The sequence below is a fragment of the Muscardinus avellanarius genome, assembly GCF_963383645.1.
Source record: "Muscardinus avellanarius genome assembly, chromosome: 4".
Classification (NCBI taxonomy): domain Eukaryota; kingdom Metazoa; phylum Chordata; class Mammalia; order Rodentia; family Gliridae; genus Muscardinus; species Muscardinus avellanarius.
In genome coordinates this window covers 64,255,599-64,282,978 of record NC_137789.1, presented here as the reverse complement: position 1 = coordinate 64,282,978, position 27,380 = coordinate 64,255,599, and the positions used below count along the sequence as shown (strand labels likewise).

At 41.9% G+C, this 27,380-nt stretch overlaps 1 protein-coding gene across 1 annotated transcript; it reads left to right on the top strand.

Annotated features, from left to right (window-relative positions):
- Window positions 1-561: 561 nt before the first annotated feature.
- On the top strand, window positions 562-27,380 carry RDH10 (retinol dehydrogenase 10; the record flags this gene model as incomplete). Its single annotated transcript, XM_080695009.1, has 6 exons — window positions 562-850; window positions 2,401-2,636; window positions 24,099-24,197; window positions 25,345-25,490; window positions 27,018-27,149; window positions 27,257-27,380. 6 exons carry the CDS (start codon window positions 562-564, stop codon window positions 27,378-27,380), a joined length of 1,026 nt encoding a protein of 341 aa, XP_080551135.1.

Genomic DNA, 27,380 nt, shown 5'->3' with positions numbered 1-27,380 from the left:
CTGCCCCGCGCGGCTCGGCGGCGGGCGGGGGGCTGGGCCGGGGGCGGGGTGCGCCGGGGGGCGGGGAGGGCCCGCGGAGGGAGGGCCGGCCGATGCCGCCGCGGGCGCTTCCCGGTCGCGGGTTATATAGCGCGGAGCGTGGAGCCCGCTCGCAGCTGGCCGGGCGCGCGTCAGTGTGCGGGCGAGCGCGGGGCGGGCGCAGGTGACAGGCGGGAGCGCGGGGCGGGAGCCGGGTTCGCGGCGCCCTCGAGCCGCGTCGAGCCGGCGGGCAGCGCTCTCCTGCGCCGGGCGAGCCGGCCCGCGCCCGCGCCCGCCCTCCCGCAACTCGGGTGGAGTTGTCACGGCCGCGGCGCCGGCCCGCGCGCCTCCCCGGGGCAGGGGCGGACGGGCGGCGCGGCCATGAGGGCGGCGCGCGGCGCCTAGGTCGCGGCTGTCAGCGCCCGGCCCCGCGGGGCCGCCGGCAGGAGGCGCCGAGCCCGGGCGGAGCGACCCGGCGCGGGCTCCCGGCCCCGCTCCGACACGGCCGCGGCTGCCGGGCGCGGGGCGCTGCGGGGCGGCGCGATGAACATCGTGGTGGAGTTCTTCGTGGTCACTTTCAAAGTGCTCTGGGCGTTCGTGCTGGCCGCGGCGCGCTGGCTGGTCCGGCCCAAGGAGAAGAGCGTGGCCGGCCAGGTGTGCCTGATCACGGGCGCCGGCAGCGGCCTGGGCCGCCTCTTCGCGCTCGAGTTCGCCCGGCGCCGGGCGCTGCTGGTGCTGTGGGACATCAACACGCAGAGCAACGAGGAGACGGCGGGCATGGTGCGCCACATCTACCGCGACCTGGAGGCGGCCGACGCCGCCGCGCTGCAAGGTGAGCGGGGCGCGCGCGGGCATTGTGGGGTCGGCGCCCTCGGGGGAAGGACGCCCGGCGCGTCTTCTGGAAGGCGAGTGGAGTTTGTCCCCTGATAACAGAGAATGATCGCGTCTGTCTAAGAAGAAGGAAAACGTGCCAAACCCGGTCCTTAACCGAGGTCCTGGCTCCGTGGGGACGATGCGGGTAGGGAAGGTCCAGGGAACCTGTTACCTCGGGATGGGTTCCCTGCCTTCGACTAGATGGAAACTAAAGCGTCTGCGGGGAAGTTGCTCCCAGACTGGACTCTGTCGTAGCGATCCGAACGGCGTAGACCAGGGCACTATGGATAGTTTCACTATAACTTTGCCCCGGGCAAACTAACTACATTGTTTCACCAGCTTGATAAGTGCTTTAGTTAAGAGACCCTGAGTGTGACTGAGAGACAGATGCTAAGGACAGAGGCACTCTAAGGATTCCGGCTTTAGTGTAAATTTCTTCATGTTTTTCATCCCTCCAATCTATGTACTGATTGGTCAATCTCAATTTTTATACTGATTAGCCTAAAACTACTCTTTTTTTTTTTTTAAAGCCTAAGTGGAGGTAATATAACAAATATCTGTTGCGGGAATTTGATGATGGCTCTTTTTGTGGCAAAAATTTTCATTTCCAGGGAAAACATTAAATGTTAAGATCGGCTTGGGTTCACTATATTTGTCACTTGTTACCAGACCGATTGGCACCTGCCTTCTTGACTTCAATTTGGAAATCTTAAAATTTTGATGCTAGTATCTGCCTTTTTGACTTCAGTTTGCAAATGTTAAGATTTTGGTGCTTATATGGAGGGATAGACAATAGAAACATCTCTCCCCCCCCCCTTGCACAAAATAAGAGTATTCATTTTTCAGGAAAGAGATTTTGGGTTTTAATCTGTTTGAGTTCTTATGTGGCAAAATTGCATATTTACCTGTAAACTTGATTTGCTGAGGGTACTTCTTAGCTCAGTCAGCTACCTACCCTAGCAAGAACAAACCACTGACCTCCACTTTTTCATTAGGAATTTTAGATTCATTTCTTGGTTTTGAATGGGTTTAGATTTATTATTTGCAACATTAATTTGTGAGCCTTAAAGTGAATCTTTTTTAAAAGGGGTGGGTGCTCATAATAAATATGAAGAGTTGTTTCTGGCCACTGTTTCCCTCTTGGTCCCCCACCCCCACCCAAAGGAATGTGTAATGTGTGTGTTATTCTCCCGGCTGAGATCAGTTCTTTGCAGGTGTCTTTAGTTCCAGCAAGCTGATCCCATGTGGTCTACTTGTATTGGGCTTGTCACAATTACATGACTTTCCCTTAAGCAAAGTTATCCAGTAAATTGCTGTAATTCCCAAAGACTTTTGGGGGAGGAAGGCAGCTGTAAGTTCAATCATTGGCAAGCCTTCCGGTGTTAGAAATTTGAAGCTCACTGTAGTATTTTTGTTTTGTGTGATCTTTGCCCTACTGATTACCATGCGACTCACTTTCTGCACCCCTTCATTGTTCCATTTTCCCCTCATCTGGACTTCTGAGGACAGCTGGAAATGGTGAAGAAGAAATTCTGCCCCACTGTAACCTGCAGGTGTTTACGTACACCTGCGATGTGGGGAAGAGGGAGAATGTCTACCTGACTGCCGAACGTGTCCGAAAGGAGGTTGGCGAAGTCTCAGTCCTGGTCAATAATGCTGGTGTGGTCTCTGGACATCACCTTCTGGAATGTCCTGATGAGCTCATTGAGAGAACCATGATGGTCAACTGCCATGCACACTTCTGGGTAAATATAAACAGCCTTGATTTTGTTTCTAGGCCCTCCTCAATGAGGGGGTTGAGAAGGAAAGACTTCAGTGCCATTCTGAAATCCACCTGCACTCTTACCACCAAAGTCTCCTTCTAATGAGCTACTATTCCCTCGGGGTGAATTACAGTGCAGGTTGGTTACTATTAAATTCTTACTTCCTCCCCTTCCCCCTAATTCAGTTTTTCTTGAGAAGGTAGAACACTGAACATCGTGAACTAGTTTGAAAGATTGCCATAAAAATAACAGAAGAGAGTATAAAGCCCTGGGTTTGTTTATTTTACTTTCTGTTGAGTTTATAAAACATTGGTGGTTCTTATGAATTCCTAAAGTCAGGGTTTAGGCTTCCAGATTATTGCTCAGCCACATTTTAGAAAGTGCCAGAGATTCCGAGATCAGCATTTGTGGTCCACTGGGCGTGGTCAGGTCGCCATGGCAGCCACTCCACATCCGTTGACCCTCCAGAATCCACAGCATTATCCTGCTGTGGACATCTCAGAACTTTCTCAGCTCAGAAGGCACTTCCCAAATGAAAACAGCAGCTACCTGGATAGGACCACAGAGAGGGGAAGGGGTTTGTGAGACCTGGTAAGCCAGATGTCAGCTTCCAGCCACGAGAGCTATTGCAGCATCTAAGGACGGTCGGGGCCTTCTGCTGCTTGGAGGGACAGAGTAAGTCCAACTTTTCAGGAGGCCTCCCCTTTAACAGTACACACCGTTAACCCACGTTGTGCCCTTTCTCCCTTTACGTCTACACTAGGTAGAATCCAGTAGAGAAGGGGTAAGGAGGGTTGGGGGTGTACCTCAGTAGTAGAGTGCTTACCTAGCATGTATGGAGCCTTGTTTTGATCTTTAGCACTGAAAGGAAAATAAGGGGAGAGGGTAAGGAGTTAAGAGTTTTATTTTTTCCATGAGTAGATTAGTCTTGAACAGAACACAACAAAGAACTGTTTCTCCTAAATAGGTCACATTAAACCTCATTAATTTTTTAGCAACTGCTTAAAAACTTAATCTGGCTTTAGAAGTACTTGTTCAAATGTTGCTTATCCAATATCCATCTTTTCTCTGATCCTGGAAGAAGCATATTTTAGTGTTTTATTTTTAAACAGGAGCTTTATTTCAGAACTCTAGAAATGAATATACCAAATCCTGAATGAACTCATATCCATGTTTTAAATGGGTAAGGGGATCACCATATACAATTTGGGGGAGTATAAATATGCTTGTGTGTAGATGTCAAAAGGATGGTTTTGGTGAGTAAAAGTCATTTCAACTGAATAAATTTGGTAGTACCATTTAACAAGAATCTTGTGTGTTTGTAATTCTGAGTAAAGCAAACATTTGCCATTTGGAATGAAGGACATAGTTTAACTGCTGGTATAGTGTAATTTTCCTAATTGAAAAATGGTAACGATGAAGCTGCCACAAAAACTCCAGTTAATTTCAGTCGACACGTTGGCCTTAAACAGGTATGAACAAGCGTTGGATTGTTTGCTTCCAACAACCTTTGACTGAGATGATGCAAAGCTTCTTAACTACAAACTTTTACCTACACCAAGTACTCTGAAGTTTTGCCATTTGACTACTCTTTCCCTCTCTATATTTTTATGCCTTTTAAAATTTTAAATGTAACCAGATTTTTAAAGCGACCCGGTATAATCTTTGCTTAAATGCTTAGGATACAAAAGCAGCTTATCTTCCCTAGACATCCCCAAAATGAATGTTAATGTAGAATGTGTTATGGTAAAAAAATCCATAGCCTCAGCTTTGAAAATGCACCTAAGTTGATATACTGTACTGTTATTTTTTTTTTGGGGGGGGGGTGTACTAGGGATTGAACCCAGAGGTTTTTTACCTCTAAGTGTACTGCTAACCTGATTTTATTTCTTATTTTGAAACAGTATCTAAGTTGCAGAGGACCTCCCTAAATTGCCAAGGCTGGCTTTGAACCTTCGATCCTCCTGTTTCAACCTCCCAAAGTACTGGGATTACAAGAGTGTGCCACCATGCCTGGCTATGCTGTACCTCTTTTAAGTTTTCGTTTGCAGCACTGGATCCAGGGTATTGTGCACGCTAGTCAAGTGTACTGCCACTGAACTACATTCCCAGCCCCTTTCTTATTTTATTTTGAGACAGGGTCTCACTAAGTTACACAAGCTGGCCTCATCCTGCCATCCTCCTATCTCTGACTCCCGATAACTGGAATTATGTGCCACCACGCCCTGATATACTATGTTTAACATTAGGGTACTTTCTAACATAAGGAAAATTTGGAAATCTATAGTGAAGAGATTGTTCTGGATCTGAGTCTGTATACCAAGAAGGAATATACCCCCTTCCTAGCTTCCTCACTGTGCCTCAAGAGGTTGCTTAACCACACAATTTAGGGAGTTCTTGGAAGACTTGATGATAATGACGTCACTTCATATTAAAATATGGGAGGCTCCTGAATTCTCCAGCTGTTTTTCCCCTAAGCATCTAAACTTAAGAATTTATTTTCAATATTGAGTCAGAAAACTCATTTTAGAGTAGGAATTTCTGACTTCTTGCCGAGGCTTACAAACCTTTTGAGACGTCAGGGTTTAGCAACTAACACTTAAAAGTCATAGTATAATTTTTACAGTGATTTGGGTATGAAGGTTAAATAGCATTATAGAAAGCCACCTGAATTCAGCTTTCCTTCCAGTAGTTCTCTTAGGCAAAAACGTTAGTGGTAATTTTTCAAAGATGTGTTGGCGTGGCTTGTGCTGGTTTCTTTCCAGAAAAAATAGAGTATGTCTTTTTACTGTGTCTGGGTGAGGAAAAGAAGTTACCCCATACATTTTAAAAAGTAGGCATCTGAGCAAAGAGCTCCGTTAGTATTTGAAAAGATCATCTTGAGCCAGACTTTTAAACAGCAGTTAGTCTGTTTTCATAGAATAACAAATAGTATGTTGATCCCAACTCAAAGTCATGTAATGAAATAGAAAACCATGTGGACTTTCGCTGAGAAGCAGTGGGTGCCCCCACTTCTAAGCCATTCTTTATCCTAGTTCCTCTGCCTGGAACTTCCTTTTCCTCCTCTCCATACACCTTTTAAGACTAAGTTCAAGTTCTCAACATAACCTTCCCTTTCCAATCTAGCCCTTCCTGAGATTCTTAGACATTCAAGCTATAAGGTGTTTTGTTTGGTGGTATTGGGGGTGGAACCCAGAGGCTTTCTACCTTTGGGCTATACCCCCAGACCTATTTCTATGTTTTATCTGGAAACAGGGTCTCACTAAGTTGCTGAGACTGGCTTCGAACCTGTGCAATCTTCCTGTCTCAGCCTCCCAAGCACGAGGATTAGAAGCGTGTGCCACCATGTCCAGGTCACCATACATTGTTTTTCTGCCACCTCAGATCTTCCTAGGAACCTCCTCTTGGTCACCAGTCATATGTTTGGGATAGATTTTAGTCATTATAATCTGCTGCAAAACAGGATAAGACCATGTAAAATAAATGCAGTATCATGTGCTTTAACCCTAGCATATTATTCATTCACATAGGTTCTCTCTCTATTTCAATGAGATGCAAAGACTTGAAAATACCTGTCTATTCAACCTTGAAACATGGAAAGTTGGCCCCCAGGCAGCAGTAGTGATCTTATGTTTCCCCAAAATATTAACACTTCTTCACTTGTTATTTTTTCAGAGACAGGGAATAGAATCTTAGCCTGATATTTCTAAAAGCCAAAGTTTATTGGTAGATCCTTTTGGCCAAAGAGCTGCATTTGGCCTTTATACGTGAGCAGCAAATTGATCTCTGATTAACCAAAAGGGGGAAGCAAAATCATTTAACTGTAGGCCTTTTATTTTCTGAAGAAATTTTGCATGGTGAAGGACTAAATCTGTCAAATAGCTTGTCGGTAATTTACTTCTATTGATATGGTAGTCAGACAAGATAATTGGTAGTTAATTAATAGACCACTTAACTTAAAAGGTTTCACAGTTTTAAAATACTAATTACTGAATTAGGCATTTATCTATAGCGAAATGTCTAACGTCTATTTAGTTAAAATCCATCCAGGAAAAGTGAAAGCCCACCAGCTAGATCTGAGTAATGCAGCACTTAAAGGCATTAGCGCTACTGTTGTGCCTAATATCTCATGAATGCTCCCTAATCATTAATGTTTAAGTTCTTATGTGATTTACTGGTTTTTAGTCTCACATGCTGTATTCCTCTGTTCTCTGGTTAGAGAAACCTAGTTTTCCTCTAGTCCTCTTAGTTTTCAAATTTTTAAAAAATTATTTCTAAAGTATTCATATGAAATCACTTATCCAGTAGTTCCTCCTCCATATCATAATATTAAGTATTGTAAGACTAAGTATTTTATGTTACTGCCCTCAGTATAGCTACAAAACCTTAGAATTCGTGGGTTTCTATTATTAAGTAAATGTGTATGCATAGAAATGTTTGAGTTTTGGAAATAAAGACTTTAAAGCTTGAATTGATTTGTAAGTTATCCTTGAGGTTATAGTTGAACACAGGAAAACGTCTCTTTGGGGACTGTGTCCTATATACACAAAGTAGGATCACGTGTTCATTGAACTTTGAGTTTCTGTGTTTGATGTATTACATGCTGGGCCCAAATCTATTGCTAACTAGAAACCAAAATCCACAACATGATATGATACCACTTCACATAACTGGGGTGAGCAGGGAGCCAGACACTACGTCCTACAGTGAAACTTCTCCACATCATTGATATATGTTCCAATCTGCGTCTCATTGTCTCGGTTGTTTAGAAAACACTGCCAAGTCGTCAGCGGCATAACGTCCAAGCTGTATGAACAAATGGCTGTGCTCCCTCATTGCCAGGTCCGGCATGCAACTTGGCCTTTCTGCAGAGTGATCTCTCTTGACCATCTCCTTAAAACTCAAAGTCCTTTTTTAGTTTCCATGAAAAGCCACCTTGCTTCTGCTTCTCTACCTTTGCCATGTTGGCCTCTTAGTATTGTGTGTCAGATCGATTCTCACTGTTCACCTCTGCCTAACTGTGTAATCTATTTCTGATGCCTCTACTGTGATTTCTAGAATGGTTCCAAGTTCATGCATTTGTCTTTTGGCTGCTCCGCATGTTTTCTAAAAGCAGCATGTCACAACGCTCAACTAACTCCTCTTTACCCCTTCTTGTGTTCCTGAGTTGGCCAGTCACCAAGCTTGAAAACATCAGTGTGATCCTTAGTTCTCCATTCTGCACATGTGCGTGGGTTGCCATGTCCTGACTGCGCTCCTGCCACCCTGTCCTCTGACTAATTCTCACCTCCTCGTGTGTGTCTCCATCACCTCTGGCCTGGACTCCATATTTCCTTCTCTCTTTCGATTCTGTACCCTCAGACTTACAGTTACCTAAACAGAGTTGAGTTTGTGATATACTTGGTTAAAACTCTTGCATGCCCAGATTACAGTGGGAAGTCCAGGTCATCTTGAGCCTTCCAAAGCTGATTTTACCTGTCTTCCCAGATCATGCCCTTTTATATGCCCTGGCCTACTATAAACTCCAGCCAAGCCAGATGTTCCCATGCCCCAAGCGAGCTCTCTGTACTTGTCGTGCTCCATGCAAGGGCCTTTAGTTGGCCATTCTGCCATTGAGTTCTGTTTTATTGGGAAATAATAGAAGTTGACGAGATTAAAAAAAAAGTGCATCACTCCTGCAAAAGAAAAACACAAATTTAAAATATTTTAATGTTGACTTGATAGTATCTTTATTACGTGTCAGTCCTTAAAGATGGTCATAAAATTCTTGGTTCAAGGAATGGTCCCTTGTTTGATCACAGAGTGATATGTGCCGTTTATCTTGATCTCTGGAAGCAAAGTTGTATTTGTCCTTTTTCTCCCTTTTTTTTTTTTTTTGTACTGAAGATGGAACCCAAGGGCACTCTACCTCTGGGCTACACTCCCAGACCTATTTTATATTTTTTATTTGGAAACGGTCTCACAAATTTGCCGAGAGCCTCACTAAATAGCTGAGGCTGGCTTTGAACCTGTGTGATCCATTTCCTTTCTCAGCTTCCCAAGCTCTGGGATTACAAGCGTGTACCACCACGCCCGGCTTTTTTTTTTTTTTTTTTTAATTTACTTATTTTTGCAGTGCTGGAGGTTGAACACAGGAGGCTATACCTCTGAGCTACATCCTCCAGCCTAAGTCTTGACTAGCTGGGATTATAGACACCACCACACCTGGCTTACCTCGTTATTTCTATATCCAGGACTTTATCCATTATCTAACCAAGTAGAAATTAATCTCTAAGACATGTCAACGTGTAAGCATTCTTTAACTACTACTAATGCTAATAATGATTGAATAGCTTAAAAAGAAATGCATGGAGAGCACCCCTGGCAGTCTTCAGCCATTCATAGCAGGATTGGATCACTGGGACCTAGATAAGAGCTGCAGATCCTATGGTTAAATAAATATATGACTTATCAAATGCTCTCATTCATTCTCTTCCCTTACATTTGTTTGTACTCTAATCATTTTCCAGATTTTCGAGATTTTTGGCAAATTCCAGTGGGTTGATATACTGACTTTGGTGAAGTGATGTAGTGGCAGTCTGAGAAGATTACTTTCAAGCAATTTGATAACCTCACTTGAGAGTTAGAATTTTAAGTAGGAAACCCCTTTTAATTTAAGGTTTCTCTTGAGTTAAGGAATATTAATAGCAGCTCCACCTAAAATTTGTGCATTAGTTCTTTCAGAAACTAAAAGTAAGCCTCTGCTTCAGTTGTGATAAGTAGCCAGTTTGTCTCTAACCTAGATATCCACCTATATTGGTACATGTATAGATAACATGCTAAACTCGTTTGCTTTCTTGTTTTGGTATGTTCAGTAATAAGTTGAAGGCACATGACTAATGGTATAGTATAGCCACTGGACCTGGGAAAGTACATTTAAACTAGCAAAAAGTTGAACATTCCTAATCCAAAACTGTGAAGTCCTAAATACTCCAAAGTCTGAAACTGTTTTGAATGCCAATTTGATGCCACCAGTGAAAGATTCTGCACCTGACCTCACGTCATGGGTTTTAGTCAAAATGCAGGTGCACTAAGAATATTGTGTAAAATTACCTTCAGGCTATGTGTGCAAGGTGTATATGACACACAAATAAATTTCATGTTTAGGCTTGAGTCCCATCCACAAGGTATTTCATTATGTATATATGTATATTACAGAATCTGAAACACTTTGGGTCCTAAGGTTTTTGGATGAAGGATACTCAATCTGGAATGTACCAAGCATTTAGCTTTTTGGACCCCCAAGCTGTACTATGCTGAAATTCCACTAGGGGGTGTACTGGCAGGGTGGATTTGTATTTTGTTTCTTACGTGAACAACCAGTATTTTTCTAAGAAAAAGGGCCCTTTGTAACTAATCTTTGGAGTATGACAAAATCTAATAGTCCTTAAGAAACCGGGAACTATTTGCTGCCCCAGTTGAATGAGTAAGTCCAATGTTTTGAGCCTGTAACTCCAGGGATCAGATTAAAATGTGTTAATCTCTTCTGGTTTAATTAGTGATTTCTTATCTCGGAAGTTAGTAGAGTAAGTTAGCAATTCCCTTCTCTGTTTCTATCCACTGACCTTTCAGGCTGAGACCCCATATAAGCTTATTGGAAAATAACTCAAAGAACAGCTGATTTTGATTCTTTCTTTGCAAACAGTAGGTAAGTAGAGCATACTAATGATCCCTTTAATAGGGTAGCCTTAGAAAACATCCCTGTATTGTGTCTGAACACTTATTAAGATACCATTGTTGAGAATAGGGTTGGCAGAGCATGGTCTCGGGATTTAGTCACGTTTACCCTGACGTACCTGGCCAACCAGTTTCAGTCACTGGGATCCCTGGGTTTATGCAGGTTAATGCATCTCTGCACTGGAGGGGACGGCTCCTCCGTAGAAATGCTAGCATCTTTTACTTGCTTAGCTTTCCTAGCATGGTCCATGCATTTTTCTTTTTGACTTTATTTGTCAATTCTGTTAAAACTCAAGTTCATACCTGTCAGGGATCATTTTACTAAATGCTCTGAAACTAAAATTAAGCGAACCACAGGGGGGAAAATGAATATCCTCTCATAATGATCATAAAACTTTCAGCACTGCAGCAAATGCTGTTAGAATATTTAACAAGTAAGGGCAATTACTGCTGAAACCTTGAGTGCTGTCAAATTAGCCCCTTACAATGACAAGCCACTTACAATGAATTCACATTTGGAAACAAAACATTACTTGGTCTGTGAAACTTTCAAAGATCACACAAAGATGTGTGAAAGGTGACGGTGGTGTTGAACATTATTTTTGGGTTTGGGGAACCGCAAGTGTGTGTCTTATTTGCTTGCATAAAATGTGAACTTCTGCCTTTCCTTTAAATATCTTAGTACTAGTATTTTTGAATATTAACAAGATTCTGCTTCTTAAGTGTTATTCTAAGCAATGGAGCTCAAAATAACACTTCCCAAATCAGTGTAACTGGGAAAATATTTGTAGTGCAACTTATGTAAACACATCGGGTATTTTGAGGACAAGTGAAACTTAAAATTCAAAGCCTGAATTTTCCCACCTACAAATTATAATTAACATACTGCCCCCTACTGATTTCTCAAGAATTTTTAAGTGGGGAGACAATCTCTAGGGAAAGAAAAGTATAATCAATTATTTTAAGATAATTCTAACTTATAATAATATTTTTATAATTTCTGAGCTCTTCCTCAAGCGTTTTAGTTTGTATTTATATTTAAAACATGTATTGTCTGCTGTTACTGAAATAGAACTGAAAGAAGGACTAGAAAGGAGATGTTGCTGGAAAGCATTTTTGTTGTTTCCCAGCATCATCTAGGAATCTGGAAGGGGGCTGGCCAAGTGAGCCACTGCTTAGCAACATGCGCCCAGGCTGCTTTTCATGGTCAGATACTGGAGCTGGACTGGAAGTGTGTTCTGAAGCTGTCTGGAGGCCAAGAAGACAGGGATCTATTCATAGTGAGAACCCGGAGCTATAGGAACTCAAAGCCACAACCTCAGAAATACATAGCACTCAGAGCGAAAATAGCCTGTAAATATATGCCTACTGAGCCTTTGTGCATTTACTGTACTTACAGAGGCTTTTCATAAACACTGTTCTCTCACTTGAGCTTCATAGCAGCTCTGAAAAGTAGTGCCATCATCCCCATTTTCGTGAATAAGAAGCAGTCTCAAGAGAGATCATGGGACTTACCAAAGGTGCTCACCAGGGAAGGGAGAAGCTAGGGCCTGGACCCTCAGCCTAGGCTTCAGGTTAGAATGTGTACAAAAAACGTACCTGGGCTACCTATTCAAAGTTCCTGGTACAGTAGATTTTCCTATGAGTCATCTAAAGGTTTTGTCCTGTGGTATAATGTGAGAATCTTCAAATGTTGATTTTTTTTAAATTGGCATGGTTAGTTTAGCAATAACTGATTACACTCGCTTAATGCCCCCTGAAAGTTTGCCCTATAAAGTCGACAAACATGTAAAACTCTAACCTGAAGAAGCAATGCCACACTCGATCTTTATTACCAAAGCCCACCTCAGGGGATTTTCTATAATTTCCCATGGTCAGTATTCAGGGTGGCTGATATCCTTGAGAATAGTATAGTATATCCTTGGTCACCGAGCTTCCTTCCCTCTCTAGTTTGCAAGTCAACATTGATAAGCTGGACAGGAAAAGGTAGTGAATGAAAAGGGCTCTTCTTTAAGGACCTGCTGAGCAAGGTTTTGTACTTGGTACCAAAACTTCAGTAACCTTGTAGTTTTAGTTTGCTTTGTTAGCTTATCTCCTGGAAAATGTAAACTCTTTTATCTGTTATGTAATAATCTACGGGGATTCAGAATTCCAGATAGCTCCGTAAGCTTTCCCTTTGAAATGTCAATCATGGGTTTTGAAAATTGTGCAGTTTGGGCTGGCTGCTAATAAATGCTAACATGTCCAAGCTTGGCCCAAGCATCTGACTTATAAAGGGGTGATCCTTTTGTAGGTGGGATTTCTCGAAGGCTTACCAGAGCATGATAGTGCATGTGGTTCACTTGTCCAAGGCAAAGGTAGAAAATAGAGAAGGGGAATGCTGAGGCAGACAGGGTCCACATTGTCTTGACAGCTACACTTTCAAGGTGTGGGTGAGAGGGAAAGGATGTTGAAGCCCGTAGGTCTGTTATGGAGAGCTTGCTAGTGCTAAAAATGTATCCGAGGCAGATATGCATACAATCAGTCAGACTCAGGCAGACTTCAGTACAAATGGCTGGGGGCTCTCTACTTGATAATTATCAGATTGGAGATTAGGGAGCAGGGAGAACAGAGCAGTGAGACTTGGTTTGCCTGTTTTGCTATATTTCTAGGAGAAACTGATCCGAAACCACTTGAGGGTTTGGAGTAGACAGCTTCCCCGGGCTCGCGTAGAACCTGTCCCAGGCCTGCGTTCAGTAACAGTGGCACCGCCTGGGGGACATTTAAGGGCAGGCTCTCAGCCCCTCCCAGGCCTCCTGAGGCATCCCAGGCAATTCCTGTGACATCGATGTCTGAGGAAGAACAGCTCTTCCACACATTTCCTTTTGGCTTTCTCAACCCCCCCTCCTTTTCTGAACTAACCAGCCCTGTAGGAATCTCAGAATCTCATACTCTAGGAAAATGTCAAGCTGTGCACCCTGGTCTACATTTATTTTTTAAATTCAGATTCAGGCCCAGCATCTCAAAGGAATAGTCTAAGTGCTCTTTTGCTCCCTGTTCCCAAAGCTGCTATGCCCACGGCCATAAGCAGCATGGCAGACAGCCGGGACCATGCAGTGAAGAGCTGTGTTCTTCCTTCCCAGGACCTTCTGGAATTAATTTGTGGGAGGTCAGGACCTTGCCTGCATCGCTGTGTGGTGTTCCCAGCCCAGTAAGTGCCTGGCACATCTTGAGCATTCGGTATTGCTGGATGACTGGAGGAAGGGTCTCACGTATACTTGCTACTTTAGAAAGAACAGGTTTAAAGGCATAGAAATGAAGTGATAGGGTTTTGAGTCCTCTCCTTCAGTGCTGGGGATCAAATCTAGGGCCTCACACATGCTGTACTTTACCACTGATCTATATTCCCAGCTAATTGAGCCATTTATTTATTTATTTATTTATTTATTTATTTATTTATTTATGGTACTGAGATTGAACCCAGGGGCATTCTACCACTGAGCTACATCCCCAGCCCCATTTTATTTATTTTTATTTTGAAACAGGGCTTCATTAAGTTGCAGAGGGCCTCACTAAGTAGCTGAGGCTGTCCACGAACCTGCAATCCTCCTGTTTCAGCCTCCCACGTACTGGGATTACAAGTGTATGCCACCACACCCAGCGAGCTCCACATTTTAAAATGTGTGTGTGTGGGGGGGGTTGTTACTGGGGAATCAACCCAGGAGCATTCCACCTCTGAGCTACTGCTTACTAAGTTCTTGAGGCTGGCTGCAAGCCTGGAATTCTCTTGTCTCAGCCTCCCAAAGTACTGAGATTGCCAGTGTGTGCCACTATGCCCTACCGAGCCCAAATTTGAGTTGTGTTAGTTTTGTTGTTGTTTGTTTTTCCTCATTCTGCAATGTATTCCAAACCTAGAAAATGTCAATACCATGTGAGAGAGCTTAGGAGAAAGTCCTCACTGGAATAACAGAACTTGCTGTGCTAATGCCTGTGTTCTTTTAGAAAGCAGTTCTCAGGGGACAGTTTTAGGGACACTGGCAACAACCGGATACATTTTTCTTGTCACTGGTGGAGCTGCTACATGGAGTGGAGAGAGAAGAGAGATGCTACTTAAATATCCTGTGATGTCCAGGAAAAGCCCCATAACATGGAGCTCCCCAGCAAGCAGTGGGTGGTGCTGGGACACTGCTGGAACCCTGGTTCTCAGAAGGGATATGCATTGGATTCACTTGGGGACTGTTACCTCCGATGCTTGGTTCTTTTTCATGGAGATTATAGTAAAAGTGGCATGGTGGAGAGCTTGGACCTTCAGGGGTAAGACTCCCTGGGTGATACTAATGCGTAGCAAAGTTTGAGTGCCAATGATTTATAGAAAAGGTGTCTTCTATAATCCTTAAAGTTCTCTAAGAGACTTATAAATATTTATTTTTTTAAGCAATGCCTAGCTCAGTATAGGTACTAGATATATATATATATATATATATATATATATAGACTCTTAAGGTGTTTTAGTACATATTTAAGAATAAAACAAGTTTTCAGGAGTAACTTCTTGATTTTATTCATTCTGAATTTAAAAATTTTAACTTTTTAAAAGATTCCACAGTAAGTTAACTAGAAAGGAAATAATTTGAACTATTTGTACTTATGAATTACAAGGGCCGATGGTCACGGACGTGGCTGGGCTGGACCTGCCACTTCAGGTGGCCTGAGCACTGGCCGCTCGAGCTGGCTGGCTGTGTTTATGCCTCTTCTAAGTGGTTACTGGTCACCAGTGCAGAACCAAGCCTCTGCCCTGAGGAAGATCTATCTTTATTACTGTATCTGAGAAGCAAGGTGAGTTCGGGCCAGAGCAAGGGGATTAATGACAATTACTTGTTTGGCAGGCGATTTGATTGCAATTTTGTGGGTCATTTTCATTATTCCATAAAGAGTTATTAAGTAGGTGAGGGGGCCTGAGCCCGAGGCAGATCCTTGAACTCTCCTTTGATCTCTGAGGGCCCAGTCGGGAAGATCAAGGGAAACGGCATTTCAGAAACAGTGTTCAGTGTTCATCGTTTCGCTTAACACATTGAGCTGCCATAGACTCCAGTAAAACAGAAAAACAATGATTATTTGGCACAGATAACTTGTAATATGTTAACAGACAAGGGGCGTGAATTCAAATTACATTGTGTTAAAAGGCATAACTATGGCAGCATAAATACTTAATGAGCAGATATTTTTACTGATCATCAGATGCCAGCAACCGCACTAATGGAGTTGATACCTTGTTGAGTCATTTATGAGAGGCTTAGGCAAGTCACACCTCGGTGTTACGACTTGTATTTTGAACGTGTGGTAGGAATTGAACAAATGAAAGGATTCTTAAATATGAATAACACTTTTTAGCCAAAAATCCTTTGAGATCACTTTTTTTATATCACAAATGAGTTAAATCAGGATTCAGAGAGGTCAGTTAACAGAAGGAAGGGAAAGTGGTTGGCATTCACGACCGTGTAGGTTACTAGATTCCAAAGGCCAGTGTGTTTCCAGACAGACTGAGGTTTAAGTCACCTCACTTCTGGTATTTCTGCATAGTGAGCCCTAAAATGTAAGGGAATGTTGGTATCTGAGTTTGTACCCTGGAGTAGATTCATCCCATCCTTTAACAGCGAGAAGACAAGTTAATGAAGCATTTATTTTTGCTGAATAACTAATGGTGTCATCATCTAGGTGTTCATTTGAAAAGCCTCACTCTTTTATTAGCTTCTCGGTTGCAGGGCAACTGTAGGAGTGTTCTTGTGCATGTGTGTTAAGTATTAACTGCTCATGCTGTTCAAATGTTAAATGAATCCCTGTAGCCCCGCAGTAATACGTTTTTTTAAAGGATGCAAAGGCTGAGGTTCATTAATGCAAATGCTACATGCAACTATGTATACATGTTAATATAACATTGTTAACCTGGACCCTAGGTATGGGGAAGGAAGGAAATGGAAAGGTGGGGATGGGGGAAGGGCACCAAGGACTGTGTGAATATATGCCAGTCAACGTGATCTACATTACGATGTGAGACTGTAGTGCACCAATAGTGTGTGTGTGTGTGTGTGTGTGTGTGTGTGTGTGTTATATGTAACATTGGTGCAAATTTGATTCATGACTTATTCTTCAGTTTTCCTCTGTATCTAAAGAGAGAATGTTTTGTCTCAACCTGATAGAAATTAAAATGAACACTTTAAGTCTCAGATGATAGTTCCAAGCTTCAGTGCCTTGAGGCTTTATTGCACAGTTGGTCAGAAGATCTTTCTGTGTGTCTGCAAACATACCCAAATAGGAAAAAGAACAAAGCCTTTGTACAGCTGCGTGACTGTCAGAACATCTCCTGTCTACTACAGTTAAAATAGACAAAGTCAGTATATTGCTAGCAAACAAAGAGTTCAGCTTTGTCTCCCAAGTAAAGATATTACAGTGAAAATTGCTTTTTTCAAATAATACTCTCGATAGCCAAAGTAAAATTTCTAAAGTTCATTCAATATATTTATTAAGTGCATACTTTACTCTGCAAAATTAAGAATATTTAAGCATAGATTCCTTACACAGGGTAATTGGTGGTGGCACATTGCCTTTTTTTTTTTTTTTTTTTTTTTTTTTTTTTTTTTTTTTGGTGTTACTGGGATTCCTGGAAGCCCTTCTACCTCTGGGCTACACTTCCAAACCTATTTTATACTTTTTATTTGGAAACAGGGTCTCTTAAGCCAGCACAGCTGGCTTCGAACCTGCGCGATCCTCCTGTCTCCACCTCCCAAGCACAGGGATTACAAGCGTGCGCCACCACGCCCGGCCACATTGCCATTTTTAATCTCTGAACACATAAATGATTTACTCTATTAATCTTCTTAATACAGTTCCCTATGTTTCTAACAACTTTAAAGATTTGTACTAGTGAATCATAGTTTCCTCAGAGCAGTGACTGTGTTCTCAAAAAAGAGTGCCACCAACGTCATTTTAGACTTGTAAATAAGCAGGAGAATATTTCTTTATGATTCTGATCAGGATAAATTTCTCTGGTAGCAACACAGAAGAAACAAAACAGGAGGAAAGTTGTTTGTCATTGGTAGGGCACCATATGCATTTCCAGTTATGTGTTCTTGGTTCAGTGGACTCTTTTGATTGTATTTTTTTTCTTCCACATTGTATATAATGCTATAATTTGGGGTGCTTTAAACTTTAAATTTACATCAGAACACTATCCATTTCCCAGTGTGGTATAATTTATAATCCTCTCTGAAATGAATGTCTGTTTCTTGGGTATTCAGGTAATAGATAAACACTTCAGAACCATTCTTTTAAACTACGGTTTCTTAAATGGATCGCAGGACAATTGTGCAAATGCATAGAAATACGGTATGAAGCCTTTTTCTACTGTGAGAAATTAACTTTGCTTTTTCTTTAGTTTGTGAACTTGGGATTGCTTGCAAATGTGGAAAACATATTTTGGGTGTTTTACTGAGACCTCTAAGATGTCAACTATCTCAGAATTTCAAAAGTCAGACTTGGCCAGATACCACATTTCTTCACGTTGTTTTTTGTTGATCGTTCAGCTAATTTGTCCTGACACTGCAGCTGCAGGCTCGGCACTGCACGTCTGTCATTAAGAGCACCGAAAGTGATGGGACCGTCGGAAGTTAATTTGGCGTAAATCTAACTTTTAAACATCTCTCGAGCTACATGTCCATACGCAGTCACCTGTACTTTGGTTTAAGAAGTTCTTGCCCATATTGTAAATGTACCTTAGCAGTTATTTTTCAGCATGCCCAGTGCTTTGAAGAGGAGCCCTGAGGAGCTATGGAGATACTGGGCTTGTTAAGCATGTCTTGTAGGAATGTCAGTGTCCATTTGAATGCCCTTCTCACTCCCCCCTTTAAATCACATAGCAATTCTGTCAGCTGACAGCAGATTATGGTATTGGAGCCTTGTGATGAAATTAGTCATAAGCGATCAAAGTTCTATGTACATACTTTATAGCCAGTCAGTTATTAAGAGTTTCCTCCCTCCTTTCCTTCCTTCCTTTCTTCCTTTGTCTTTTTTTTTTTTTTTTCCAAATAAGTAAAGCCCTATGTCTCTTCTGATTCTAAATTCTTTAAACACTCCTGGTCCAAATATGGGTTATTGACATTGAGATCCCCTAGATCAAATCACTCAGGGTTTCCGGATGAACTACTAGATTTCCTCCTAGACATTCGAATAAGCAGGCATAACAATGAGTGCATCCTCATTGTTATGACTTCATTGCATTTAGCAATCCTTGCCAACCACCATCGACACCAGCTAACTCTGGAAGCTAATCAGACACCCCTTCTGTAGAGACACCATCACTAGTTGCCAGCTCCTGATCTCCATGATCCTTCCCTGTAATTGAGCTTACACAGCAGTCCCACTGGTCAGTAAATTTTCTGACCCTTTCAGATCCTCCATGACAGCACACGCATGAATTTGTACTTCAGCTGTCTGGTGTGCTTTCAGATTTGCTTCTGACAACTCTTTGAGACAAAGTTAAAGATCATGAACCTTAGCTTGAACTGACTGGTGTCATGGCAACTAGCACTTCACCTTTTGCTGGTCCCCACCTCATCCATGCTACAATATTTGTGCACATTAATAATTCATTGTAAAGTGCCAGATTTCTTTGTTCTGTCAGGCTCTGTCGAGGACGGAATATGCTGTTCTATCTCAGATGTCATCTACCAGACTGTTGAGGGCAAGAGTAATTAGAAAGGAAAGCTAGTTGGGGTAACTTGGGAGACTTCCTGAAAATGCAAAGCTATTCTAATCATTCGTTTATGACTTTTTTTTTTTTTTGCAAAGTAAGGAATAGAGTTAATGTTGACCAAGGGTTATTTAATAATGCATCCCAGACCTCAGACAGGAGTTTGCTTGTGGAAATAATGTTTGTACAAGAAGCCATTGCTCATGTCCATTCAGGCAGCAACAACAGCATGAGTGTGCAGTGACAGGTCCTGGGCTCCAGTGGGACCCTGAGCACAGGCTTAAGAGAAACCCACCTGTTCCCCTGTGGAGGCTCTTAGCCTGGCTTGCCCTGGCTCAGCCCAGAGTAGGACCAAAGAAGTGTTTGATGGAAGCTTTGGAAAACAAGCAGTCTCCAAACCTGATCATGTGGCTCAAAAACCTCTTGTTGACATGCTTGTTGACATGATAGGAGTTGTAGTCATTGTAATATTATTTATGATTGGTGAGTCTTTCTAGGGAAAGAATACCTCTTTGTCTTGAAATGTAGAATATGCAAAGACACATTGGATTTTACTTATACAGAAGATCAAATTTGTCCCATTGGGCAAATAAATCGCATGTTTTAAATTGAACATTGGCCTCACTGCTACCTTTTTTTTTCATATTTTTAGTGGTACTGGGGGTTTTATACTTTATTTGGAAACAGGGTCTCACTAAGTTGCTGAGAGCCTCGCTAAGTAGCTAAGGCTGGCTTTGAACCTGAGCAATCCTCCTGTCTCAGCCTCCCAAGCATTAGGATTACAAGCATGCACCACCACGTCCGGCTGACCCACTGCTACTTTAAAAACAAAATACCTTAAAAAATGCCCTCTCTAAAGAAAGAATTGTATTAAACAACAAACCAATCTATGTCATACTTTATTATCTACTTAAAGTTGAAACATATTTCCCTGAACAATAAATAGGTTTATAACCTATAATTGAAAAAGACTTGAGTCACATGGCCATATTTGGATTCTGTTCTTTTCCTTTCTTCCTTTCAATACAAAACCTGTAGCTTACCTCCCTTCCAGACTACTTTGCAGGATGTGGGGCACAGGTATAGACTCAGACCCAAACCACACTGTTTAGAATATGTAGCCACAGTGCTAATGAGAGGTAAACTAGAACTGGTGTACATTTGAGATACTGATTTAACCCAGTTAAGTCCTGGTGAATATAAATTCTTCTTAGAAATGAGAATGAGACCAACTCCTGTTTTGTCCATCACTGTTTGGCCAGATGTGACACAGGACCCCCACGTAGCAGCTGTTCAGGAATCACTTGTTGAATGGAGATGTGAGTACCACCAGACTCATTCGGAGTAGGAGAGGGGACTTTAATCAGTTTCAGAATCTTGCAACAAATGAAACTTAAAACACAGTTAGGAACTTGTTAATCTTGTGTCACCTGCCTTTATATGGTACAGGGGATCTGGGTTAGTAATTTAACACCTACAGGAAGGACCACAGCACATGAATATGGGGAACTAATTAGCGTTGACCTGCTTTGGTGTCTGGGAGGAACAAGCCAGCCAGCCACGGGTGGGAGTTAGCATGGACACTGGCCACCGAAGCAAGCAGGCCAGTGATTCAGATTTACCAGGGCCAGGAGCAAGTTCTTCCTGGTATTTTAAATTGTATGTAATATCTTAGTATTTAATATGAAGTTTATTTATATATAAGAACCTTTGAAACAAAAAGATGAAAGGACTTTTCATATTAAATTTATCCCTGTCTTCCAACAGTAGGCAAACTTTTATTATAGATGGTCTTTCCAAGGAACAGTGGTTCAACTAAAGATGATTTTACTTTGTGATGGTTTGAAAATGATATCGCATTCAGTGGAAACTATATTTTGAATTTTGAATTCTGATTTTTTTCCTGGACTAATAATATGTGGCGTGATCTTCTCTTGATGCTAAACTGTAGGCAGTGTAAATGTTCTGTTGAATGTGTTTAAGGTAGTCAAGGCTAAGTTATGGAATTTGGTAGTTTTGGCATATTAAGTGCACTTTTGACTCCTGATATTTTCAGTGTATGGTTAGTTTATCATGATGTAACTCCATCATAAGTTCAGGAGCATCTGTTGTTAGAAATGATGTCTGGTTAATATCAAAATAAATTTCAAATCAGGCCCAGTGGGCCATGCCTATAATCCCAATACTTGGGAGGCTGAGACAGGAGGCACATTAGGTTCAGAGCCACCTTCAGCAATTTAATGAGACCTATTAATTATAAGTTGATCTATTGATAAAATTAATAGATTAATTTTGTCTTTTTATATTTATCAAAATAGATAAAATGCAGCTGGGGGTGTAGAGACAGAGTGCCCTTGGGTTCAATCCCCAGTACTACCAAAAAAAAAAAAAGTAAATTTTATACTTAATAGCTAGTCTGGGAATAATTAATCTTAAAAAAGATTAAGATTAATTATTCTCAGATACCTAAAAGAAGGCTTATAGACTTGATTACTTAAGGATATGCTTTAAGTTTACTTTAGAATATGTAAGCTCCTTTTTAAAAACACTTCTTTTTAATGTGGCACAGGGGATTGAATCCAGAGGTATTTTACCTCTGAGCTAAACCCCCAGCTCGATTTTCTCGACTTTTTATTTCTTATTTGGAAACAGGGTCTCACTAAGTTGCGGGGGGCCTAGCTAAATTGTCGAGGCTGGCTTCAGACCTGTGATCCTCTTGTCTCAACCTCCCAAATACTGGGATTACAAGTGTGCACCACCGTGCTGGGCTTTTATCTTTTTAAGTTTTAATTAATTAGTTATTTTTAGTATTGGAGATTGAAACAGGAGGCATTCTACTTCTGAGCTACATTTCCAGCCCTTTTTATTTTGAAACAAGGTCTCAATAGGTTGCTGAGGTTGGCCTCAAACCTGCAGTCTTCCTGTCTCAGCTTCTCAAGTAACAGTATTATAGGCATGTGCCACTGCATCGGGCTTATAAACTCCTTTGTGATGTGACTTCATTTTAGTTGTGTCATATAATGGTCATCGATAAGTTATAAAGCCTCAGCTTGAACCCATCATGACCTGACTTTTTTTGGATACCAGGCAGACCAAAAAAAAAAAAAAATTACTGTCATACTTGGCCTAACAATGGCCATCTCCTACTACAAATAAACACAATCCAATTGAAATGTGTTTGTCTCTTACCTCAACAGCATGCAGGGCCCCAGCAGCAGCAAAAGGAGCATCTTTTCACTTGCTCTTTCCAGTGACTATCAAGGACTAGTGACTGCCTTAATATTTGGAAGACTAGTATGTGTCTCCCAGCTTAGTCTGGGACAGTTGGACAAATAAGTATAAAACAAACTACCTTACATCTTAGATGTAGACAGAGTCACACTGGTCTAGAGTAGTATGTGATAATGGGCTAAGGGGGTAGCTCAGTGGTAGAGCTCATGTGTGGCCTGCACAAGACCCGGGGTTCAATCCCCAGCCCTGCAAAGAAATAATAACAGCTTAGCACTCTAAATATTTTTAATAAGGATTTATTGTTAGAGTCCACTGATATAATTAATGAAGCCTTGAAAAGCTTAAAAGGCTGTAAACACATGCATGAGTAATACCACACTTTGGCTTATAAAGGAAGGATTGGTGATAGCTTGTCAGAAGTTCATGGGTAAAAAGCTTGGCATGGGTTCCATTAAGGAGACCCAGGCAAACAGGGTGTGGGTCAGGAATGGAGGTACCTCACGATGTCCAGAAGACAGGCCAGAGAAGACCTTGAGACATTTTACAAAGATTCATCTGACAACTACTTCATGGACTAGAGTGTGGGAAAAAACCCAGGAGTAATGGGATAGTTGTTTTCTATCTTACACATGCAAAAGTTATCATAACAAACTAGAAATTCATGCAAAAACTCAGTAGTACCTTAGCCAGAAAATCCCCAGAGAAGGGAATGCAAGTCTGCCCTGTAGTGTTTTTTTTTTTTTTTTTAATGTTTTGAATCATTGGAAGCTGTGTTGGCAATAGACTGTAACTCAGCATTGGACAGATTGCTCTTCACTGCTTTCTTTTAAGAAGCAGGTTTTAAAACTGTTGGGAGCCTGGGTAGAATAGTTAATAGATCATCTTGAGCAACTTGAAGGGTTGTTTTTTTTTTTTTTTTTTTTAATACAGCCTTGCAATTTGAAGGCAAGAATCTGGCAGGGAAGGAGAGCTTGGTGAATAGGAAGTCAGCGCAACTTCTGATTTGGCACTTCGAGGATCTGCCACATTTTCTGACACCTCGAGTGGTCAGTCTCCTTCCTCTGTGGAAGCTTCACCACAGATACCCCCACAGTGGAGCATGACCTTCAGATGATAGAGCCCCTGTCAGCACAGCATGATACAGTTTTCATTAAAATGTTCCAGACTTTGACCACTTTTTGCATCCAAAAAGACTTCCTCCTCCTAGTACACTTTGACAATAAACCTTTGGGACCCAGAGTCAGTCTCGTGCATGGGTCTCTCCCATTTAGTCATGGTCATAAGGAAAATATTAATGTGGGGCACCTGTTTGTAGGTAGGCTGGGGATCCCTCACAGGGTAGTGGCTGCACAAAAGTGTCATATAAGCATAATAAGATCTGACCTGCAAGTAGCTTAGATGAGCAGATAATGCTATCACTTGAAAAGTGAAAAGAGCTTTCTACTAATGGCTTTCATCTCTAGACATTGTTTCCAAAAGCTCTTGTGTTACAATTTTTTTGGTCATGGCTCATAGTAGGCCTTGCCATGCCAATGATATGGTGCTGAGTTAACCGTATCAGTGAGACAGCAACCCCTTAGGATATGGTGTTAAACTCAACAGTCTTCTTTTTTGAAAATGTAAGCATATTTTTAAATGAATTGGGGTGTGTGTGTCAAAAATGAATTGGAACATTGTATGGGTCAGAGTTGTTCTTGCATGCGATCTTGGGTCAGGTTTTAGAGGAAACTCGTGATGGTCAGTTCTAAAGCTGAATCTTACTTTTCTTTCAGACCACAAAGGCCTTTCTTCCTACGATGCTGGAGATTAATCATGGTCATATTGTGACAGTTGCAAGTTCTTTGGGATTGTTCAGTACTGCTGGAGTGGAGGTTTGTCAAATATAAAGCATTTTCTTCATTCAGTCAGTTTATCTTTTGAGTATAACACAGAGTACCTGCTGCCCATACATTTGCTAAAGTATCTGGCTGATGTGCTACGTGTACGATGTGTACCAATAATTAAAGTGGATGTCTACCTCTTCTGCCGTAAAGTCACTTATACTGGCTTTATAAAGCAGCAGCATCAAGAGAGGTAGATGGAGCAGTCTGCAGCGTGCCCCATTTCCATTAGCAACCCCACTTGGTGAGGGGGAGGCACAGGATCGGGATGTAACCATGGACGGCCATGGCAGGGCTGTGGAGAACACAGAAATGAGGCCACAGGTTCACGTTCTGCTTTGGTCAGCTGAGCAGTTAGGCCAGTGCCAGGTGCTCTGCATTTTTGGTTTGTGGGACGGGGCTTCATCAGACCCCGTTCCTCACCGTTCTCATCTTACAGGCTGTGCACCTTTATTGCTCTGCACTGTTTGTCTGTGGGTGCCCACAAAATCGAAAAGCTACCTCTACGGAGATATGCGAAGGGCTACAGAATAGATGGTTTATGCACTCATGGGGTTTATATTTCCATTCCTAGATTTAAAGTTGGATTGCGGACAAGAATCTTACGTTGTAGGCTCTTAGGTTAAGTTTTAAAGTTTAAGTCTGTAAGGTATAGTTATTTTCATGTTAATTTGATGTAAAAAAGTCAAATTGTAACAACCTATAACCTGAGGTAGACTTTCCTTTGTTCTCAAATTAATTTAAGCAAACAGGTTTTTCGGTCTCCTTCACTGAACAAGAGACCATTTGTAAATTTTTCAGACACTTCAAAGTGAACTGCTCTGCGTCTTTTAACTTCAGCCTGTTAGCTTTAATAGAATCTTTGGCAGTAACTTCCCCAAAGTAATATGATACTTGGTTGATGTGGCAAAAAGCGTTCATCTGTTTCTGCTGTTGCTTTGAAATATATTATTTCTGCACTGAACCACATCAGATACCTGCCTTTTAAAATGGTTTCCTTTTCTCTGCTTGGTCACCTGTAAGCTTTTATAGTAAATATCGAACCATAGCAATAGGACCAGGGAAACGAGAAGCTTCGGGTCGTCAGAGTTTGGGGTATGTACTTAGTTGTTTCTGCTCTCTCTCCCCTCCGACCCAGGACTACTGTGCAAGTAAATTTGGAGTTGTGGGTTTTCACGAATCCCTGAGCCATGAACTAAAGGCCGCCGAAAAGGATGGAATTAAAACAACCTTGGTTTGCCCTTACCTGGTAGACACTGGCATGTTCAGAGGCTGCCGAATCAGGTCAGTGAAATCTATCTTATTACTAATTAGAAAAATAATATTGAGAGAATGTGTGGCGTTGGATCTTCAAACAGTCTTGCACTTTGTCATTTGACAATTAACCTGGGGTTTTTCTTTGGTCAAAGTTTGAAGAATGGTGTAAGATTGAAAAGTAAGGGACTGGTGCCACACTGGTATTAACTTGCAGAAATTAATTCAGAGGCATCAGGTAGGAAGTAGCTTTTCTATACCTTCAGGCAGAAAATACAAATACTTAGAAGCTGTATCCTTATAAATAGGAGCCCCAGAAGAAAAGTCCTTAATGTGCCTTCGGGTGTGAAACAATGTCACTGTCACAGAAAAGTGACATGCCTTTCTTCTAAAAAGACTTTTGAATATTACATTCCAGATTTAGAAGCTTTTTTTTTTTTTTGCAACAAGTTTATGTCGCTAGATTCATTCTGACAGAATGAGAAGAACTATTTAGATTTACTAAAAATGAAGTAAAATACCCACACACTTAGGAGGCATATGGTACTACGTCAGTCACATGCGACTTGAGTCCAAGCATGAATCATTAAGAGGGTGCTTGTGAAGACATGCTTGCTTTGAGGTCTTTGCTTAGGTGAATTTGCACGGCAAAAGAAGCAAACCCGACCATTTCCCTGTGGTCGGGAGCCATTCTTAACACATTCTGAGCAGCACAAATAGGTGGAGGGGGTTTGAGTCATTTCCAATCTCAGGCAGATGCCAAATCCAGACTGAGAAATGAACTCTTGAGGCTGCAGGTGTAGCAGAGTGGTAGAGCAGGCATTTAGCATGTGTGAGGCCCTGGGATCCATCCCCAGCACCAAAAAAAAATGAAGTCTAGCTCTGCCTTTCACCCGCTGTGGGTGCGCGCGAGCATGCTGTGGGTGCGCGGGTCGGGTTTGCTTCTTTCCTCTTATGTACACAGGAACCAGTTGCTGAGGGTCTTGAGGGCTCTGCCTCCTGGTTAGCATAGTGCAGGTGTCCAGAGCTGTGGTGGGAGGATGAAGAACAAGAGGAATGAACTGAATGTATGTAACTTAGTGAAGTAAACTGAAGGGCGATGCTCTGTGCCCCTGGTTTCCGAGGTCCCTAGTGACTCTCGTAGTTTTCCTACCCAGAAAGGCCATGCCAGTGTTCACACGCCCTCACTCTAATGACATCCAGTCCTAAAAGCTTCACCTCTTCTTGAGGCTTAATACTTTGTATGTCAAATACCTTCTCCCTTTTCTGTTTAAAGAAAAATATAGAAAAATAGTTTGAAATACATCTTAAAAACATGGTTTTCTCACTTTACAGAAAAGCAGACCAATTTTGTTTCCTTTTTCTGTGTTTCCCAGATTATGCAAATAAAATGTGTCCATAGTCAGAAAATTTGGAAAAAACAAAAAAGCACCATAAAGAAAAAATGTACTGCAAGCCCTATCAGTCAGATGATGTCACAGTTACTATTCTGACATGTATTTTCAGTCTTCTCTATTGTATTAATTCTTAGTTTGTTTTTGAAAATATTATTTTCAGGAAAGAAATTGAGCCCTTTCTTCCCCCCCTGAAGCCTGATTACTGCGTGAAACAGGCCATGAAGGCCATCCTCACCGACCAGCCCATGATCTGCACCCCCCGCCTCATGTACATGGTGACCTTCATGAAGAGGTAACCGAGGGCGCCCTGCTCTCTCACTGAACGGCCTCTTCCCCACCTGCCCCCGACCTCCATTGACATGAGGCTTGGGGTTTGCTAACTATGCCTTTCCGTTTCAGCATCCTTCCTTTCGAGGCAGTTGTGTGCATGTATCGGTTCCTAGGAGCGGACAAGTGTATGTACCCCTTCATTGCTCAAAGAAAACAAGCCACAAACAATAATGAAGCGAAAAATGGAATCTAA